At 42.7% G+C, this 6,154-nt stretch overlaps 1 protein-coding gene across 2 annotated transcripts in view; it reads right to left on the bottom strand.

Annotated features, from left to right (window-relative positions):
* The window catches only part of ndrg4 (NDRG family member 4), a gene marked incomplete at both ends in the record, with an annotated part of 25,705 nt that extends 25,487 nt beyond the window's left edge, over nt 1–218 (bottom strand). For both annotated transcript variants that reach the window (XM_080545419.1, XM_080545420.1), the window contains one exon: nt 145–218. In XM_080545419.1, the coding sequence (XP_080401545.1) occupies nt 145–218 (74 nt within the window). The remainder of the gene's footprint in view (nt 1–144) is intronic.
* Nucleotides 219–6,154: the final 5,936 nt, after the last annotated feature.

The following is a 6,154-nucleotide window of genomic DNA, read 5'->3' as shown; positions in this document are numbered from 1 at the left end:
CTAGGCCTTTATAGTGTGATACACTGCAGTTCTATCGGCCCATGACTTCACAAAGGACGTACAGACGAGAGATGGAGCGAATGGACGGAGTGCCAGAAAACAGGAAGCTGTGAGCTTCTTTACAGGAAGTACTACAGTACGTACATAGTCTGCAGCAGGCTCTGCGACACCGTGCAGCTAGCCTTGGAAGAGAAGTTCCAGAACAATCCAGGCCCCATCTATAGTATTAGTACAAAACAATTAAACTTAATTTGAGATTGAAAAGGGGGAGGGGGGGGGGGGAGAGGGAATGTGAACAACAAAGATTAAGCCATATCTTTGTGACTCATACTTGTGTTTGCAGAGTGTTAGGAAAAAAGCTGCCATGCCCGCCCGCCTGCTTCAGCGCAGCTGATGTTAGAAGAAACGCATGGGTATATTGCTCTTTGTAAAAATCTATTTATATTCAGCAGAAGAGAAACAGACCTGCTCCCTGAGGGGGAAGATAGGGAGATGCCAGAGAAAAAAAAAGAACAGAAAAGGTACAGTAAAATGTAGAACTTATCTCTTAACACTCTGTAGGGGTGATAAAAAAAAAAAGCAGTATGGATCAATGTGGAGAAAAAAATAACAGGGACAGAATGTCTAGCATGCCATTGGTGAAAAGCTTTCAATCTAATCTATTAGATTTTCTGAATCATACATTAGGATTACATAACACAGTAGAGAGAATTGGGGCAGCATTGCACGGTAGCACCAGTAGGATTGCAGAGTGTCTTGTCAACCTTACAACATCTAACGAAACAGGAACATACTGTATCTCTTACAGGACCGTGGGCTAAACAAAATCATGCAATCTGCTTTTTTACCTTCACCTGAGCACAGGAAGAGGAACCTGTTCACTGAAAAACAGGATTCATCATCACACCCTCCCTCTCAGACCTCAGCTGGACACTACGTCTTGACTACAGGTGAAAATGATGCAACCCAGTCCCCAAGGAAAATCGTGTACCAATACTAATGGATTTACAATACATAGCATTTTCCCTCTAGGACCTTAGGAAACTCACCTAAGGTGACAGGAGATGATATTATACAGTACAACCACTATTCGACAAGACAGGCCGTTGTATGGAACACAGCACCTATACAGTACTATACAGGCAGAGTCAATACACACACAGGTATCAATTGTGAGATCACAAAACATCCAAAGACCCTCTGATTTATTTCATCAATCTTGTTTAGCCAAACCCGGCAGCCGCCCCAGAGTCTACTCTGACCAAAATGAAAAACCTTCCCATTTCCATCTGTCTAACCTAACTCAGCCTCCAGCACATGCAACCTCTATGACTCCAGCCATGTCCCAGGGGAGGATGTGTGATGTGTTGGTTATTAAAGCAGCCGACGCTGCCCGTCGGTCACTACAACATAAACCATGTGCTAGGTTTTTTACAACTCCGACTCCAAAAACACAAGACACACACACACAAAGGTTATACACATTATCCTCAAATTAATGACAAATCAGGCCTGTACATTGCGAGGACATTAACGAGCTATATCCTGTGTTGTTCTGTACTTGTATCCTCTGTCTGCTGGACGGGACAAGTTTCTACTGTGCTTGTATAATAGCTTTGCAGCTTTGTCTAAGGAAAAGCTAGTAGCGCTGATCCATATGACGCACTTCTTTTCCGGGGTTAATAAATTCAACCTGACGACCTCGCGGCCGCTCCAATGCAGGGGCTGGCACAGAGTTTGGTACTACAGCTTAGGGGGCACGTAGCTTCAGCCACAGCTAGGAGACTGTACCCCATAAGCTCGTTGACACTGTACTTTGTTGTACTGTAGGTCATTGGCAGTAGAGCATCCAGGGTGCAAGTGGCCTTATAAATGCTATTTCATTTCCTTCCCCTTTCTCTATGATTGATGTTTTTGCCCACTCTTAATGCAACATCAAAGAGTTGAGATTAGCTTTGGAGAGACATTAGTCTTGGTCATTTACATCACTGAGATAATTCTATAAAAAAGAAAATATCCAAATTGTGCACAGTTAACATAACAGACTACAGATAGATAAGGACTTACCTGTTGTGGTGGTTATGAGCTTCTAAGGATGCTGTTGATGCGTCTGGGTTTTGCAGTAAGTCTTTCTCCGTCTGTGTGTGTGTGAGTGAGTGTGTGTGTGTGTGTGTGTGTGTGTGTGTGTGTGTGTATGTGTGTGTGTGTGTGTGTGTGTGTGTATGTGTGTCTGTGTGTGTGTCTGTGTGTGTGTCTGTGTGTATGTGGTGTGTGTGTCTGTGTGTGTGTCTGTGTGTATGTCTGTTTGTGTGTCTGTGTTTGTTTGTGTGCTACAGAGAGAGAGGCTGTCTACTCTATGGGGTCTGTGCAATCTGAATCTCGCTCTCCCTATGCCTCTTTCTCTCCCTCCCTTCCTCTCTCACTCGCTCCCTCCCTCCCTCCCTCCCTCTCTCCCCGGTAATAAACAGAGAACACGTGTCATCCCAGATGATGCAGCATGAAAGCATCGCCACTAAAAGATCAGAAGTGAGGGAGCAGAGAGAGAAGGGAGAGAGGGAGGCAGAGGGGGAGGAACGAGGGAGGGAAGAAAGTGATTAGAGTTCATTTGAATGTAGGAGAGGTGGTGAGAAAGGAGAGGTGTATTGGGGGGACAATATTTGGAGGCAGAAAGAAGATAAAGAACAGAAACAGACAATTTAGGTTCTCTTGTCTTCCTCTGGAAAAACAGAGGATCAAGCTGCCGCCGCACCACTACGAAAACATCTTTTATTTTTAGAACATCCAGGGTGACAATACTATCCACCGAAACGCAGGAAACGACACTGATACATCCACTCCTGGCACATCTCAACTCCAGGCAGACTCATACAGACACCCTCACACCCACACAGACTTAGACGCATACAAGAGGCTTAAGGCTTTCAGCTGGTCTCCTTCCAATATTTCTCCTTTGATGAAAATGTAAGAGAACATCATCAACATGCAACATCCATAAACATGGAGCATAGTGTCTTCAGTATCTTTCCCTTCTCTCTTTTATTGACAAACTGACCTACTTTACCGCTGTCTGACTAGACACAGCGAGATCAGACAAGAGGGAGCAATTGCCAAAGCAGAGAGCCTCATCTACCCTGTTGATCTCAGCAAAGTGGACACACCGCTTTATATGTCATAATCAAAAAGGGGTTTAAAAAGGCTTTTCTGTGATCAACCTTTATTTTATTTTCCTATTATAATAATGGCAACCCAAAAAAAAAACAGTAGGGACGACAATCCCAGCCCCTCCATCCCAACAACTGTTCTGTAGGGATTTAAATACGCTTATGTCTTACAGAGGACAAACACAGACTGGTCATGATGTCATCACAAGTCATCATTGATACCTGCTGTATCATGTTCTCCTGCGAGAGGGAGGAGGAGGAGGAGGAGGAGGAGGAGGAGGAGGAGGAGGAGGAGGAGAAGGAAATGATGACACCCCTCCTCCCATCAGCTTAACCTGGAACATCGATTAGAACGTTGCATGATGAGGTCATTGCCTCGCTGGTCAATGAGATCAATATGTCCTTGTTTCTGCGTTCTCCCCCTGGGCCGAGCGTGTACTGTCCCATCCATCCTGTAGCTGTGTTGCTATGGACGTCTATTGTACAGGAGTTGTGTACAATAGACAATAGAATGTGTGGGTTTTTTCTTTTTCTGTATTTCTTTTAACGCTATTATGTAAAGCACTTTGAATTGCGCTGTTGTATGAAATGTGCTCTACAAATAAACGTTCCTTGCCTTGCTATGGATGTCTATTGTACAGGAGTTGTGTTGCTATGGATGCCTATTGTAGTTGTGTTGCTATGGATGCCTATTGTAGTTGTGTTGCTATGGATGCCTATTGTAGTTGTGTTGCTATGGATGCCTATTGTAGTTGTGTTGCTATGGGTGTCTATTGTAGTTGTGTTGCTATGGATGCCTATTGTAGTTGTGTTGCTATGGATGCCTATTGTAGTTGTGTTGCTATGGATGCCTATTGTAGTTTTGTTGCTATGGATGCCTATTGTAGTTTTGTTGCTGTGGATGTCTATTGTAGTTGTGTTGCTATGGGTGTCTATTGTAGTTGTGTTGCTATCGATGCCTATTGTAGTTGTGTTGCTATGGATGCCTATTGTAGTTGTGTTGCTATGGATGCCTATTGTAGTTGTGTTGCTATGGATGCCTATTGTAGTTTTGTTGCTATGGATGCCTATTGTAGTTTTGTTGCTGTGGATGTCTATTGTAGTTGTGTTGCTATGGGTGTCTATTGTAGTTTTGTTGCTATGGATGTCTATTGTAGTTTTGTTGCTGTGGATGTCTATTGTAGTTGTGTTGCTATGGATGCCTATTGTAGTTTTGTTGCTGTGGATGTCTATTGTAGTTGTGTTGCTATGGGTGTCTATTGTAGTTGTGTTGCTATGGATGTCTATTGTAGTTGTGTTGCTATGGGTGTCTATTGTAGTTGTGTTGCTATGGATGTCTATTGTAGTTTTGTTGCTGTGGATGTCTATTGTAGTTGTGTTGCTATGGATGCCTATTGTAGTTTTGTTGCTGTGGATGTCTATTGTAGTTGTGTTGCTATGGGTGTCTATTGTAGTTGTGTTGCTATGGATGTCTATTGTAGTTGTGTTGCTATGGGTGTCTATTGTAGTTGTGTTGCTATGGATGTCTATTGTAGTTGTGTTGCTATGGATGTCCATTGTAGTTGTGTTGCTATGGATGTCTATTGTAGTTGTGTTGCTATGGATGTCTATTGTAGTTGTGTTGCTATGGATGCCTATTGTAGTTTTGTTGCTATGGGTGTCTATTGTAGTTGTGTTGCTATGGACAATAATGTGAATTATTATTATTTAATTATTATGACATTATAGAAACTACTATTGTAGTTGTGTTGCTATGGATGTCTATTGTACAGGAGTTGTGTTGCGTTGTGTGTTGTGTCGTGGGGCTATTGTGTTCTGTGTTGATTGTCAAAAACACCTACGGTTAACACTTTACATTAAGTCGGTATACACCAGGGGAGGCAAGTGGCTAAAGACTTCTCAAGTTAGGGTGTGCCCAATTCTGTTTTAGAGAGACTAAAAGAAAGCCATTAAAATTGCAAACGTACACATTGAAGGAATGTTGAAAAACTCAACTGGACTTCCTCTGAGTCTAACCGTGATTGACATAAATGACAAAGCAGTGACTTGTTTAATATCACTCCTCATACATCCCATGCATTACAATGAGCCCATACTCCAATTTCTACCACCACCAGCCTCCCCTGATACTGTATACACCTGAGCTTTAATAATGCTGTGTCATAATTCTGTACTTACTATTAATACTATGGGGTATTGTCCACAAGGGGTAGGTTTACAGAATAATACTCACTGAGGTATCTAGGACATGGTTAGAAGTTAGAACGATGGTGGACATTGTGACTCCTGCAATACAGTTGAGCTCTAAAGCAGCTACAAACTGTACTGTACAGTAGGTGTAGAGTAGGTGTAGCAGATACAGTGTTCCATTAAATGAGGGCCTGTCTCTGGGCCTTCAGGGAGCCGTTTCATCTGAAAGACGACTGCTGACAGTACAATGGAGAGCAAGCGCAGACTGGAAGCTCACACCACCGATATTCTGTCACATAAAATGTATTATTCTTTAATACAGTGACACATGTCACATCATAGATATAGAACAATGAAGTACTGTTCTATGTATGTGTCCCACACTGTTAGATCAAAGTCTCATCATCAGCTGTCTCTTTTCTCTCTGTTTCTTCTTCTTCTCAGAACCCACTCAACGTACAGTCAGATGTGAGCCAGTATAACAAAAGCAGAGATAAAGAATGAGATACAAATGCTCTTCCAATTCACAATACTACTTCTCTCAAACCCACTAGACACACACGGACACGTGCACGTGTCGTACACACACACACACACACACACACACACACACACACACACACACACACACACACACACACTGTTATGGAAAGGTCTAGGGTTTCCCACTCAATATTCAGAGAGACTGCACAAATATGCACAATATCTATTCTACACTGTATATCCACTTGGTTATAGACCAATTTTGTAGAGTGACTAAGATGATGTTGTCCCATCGACTGTGCTTGTTCCTCTCCACCATT

Source organism: Nansenia antarctica (assembly GCF_963989245.1).
Source record: "Nansenia antarctica genome assembly, chromosome: 14".
Taxonomy (NCBI): Eukaryota; Metazoa; Chordata; class Actinopteri; order Argentiniformes; family Microstomatidae; genus Nansenia; species Nansenia antarctica.
Note: the sequence above shows the minus strand (reverse complement) of the source record. Positions and strands in the feature narration are given on the sequence as shown.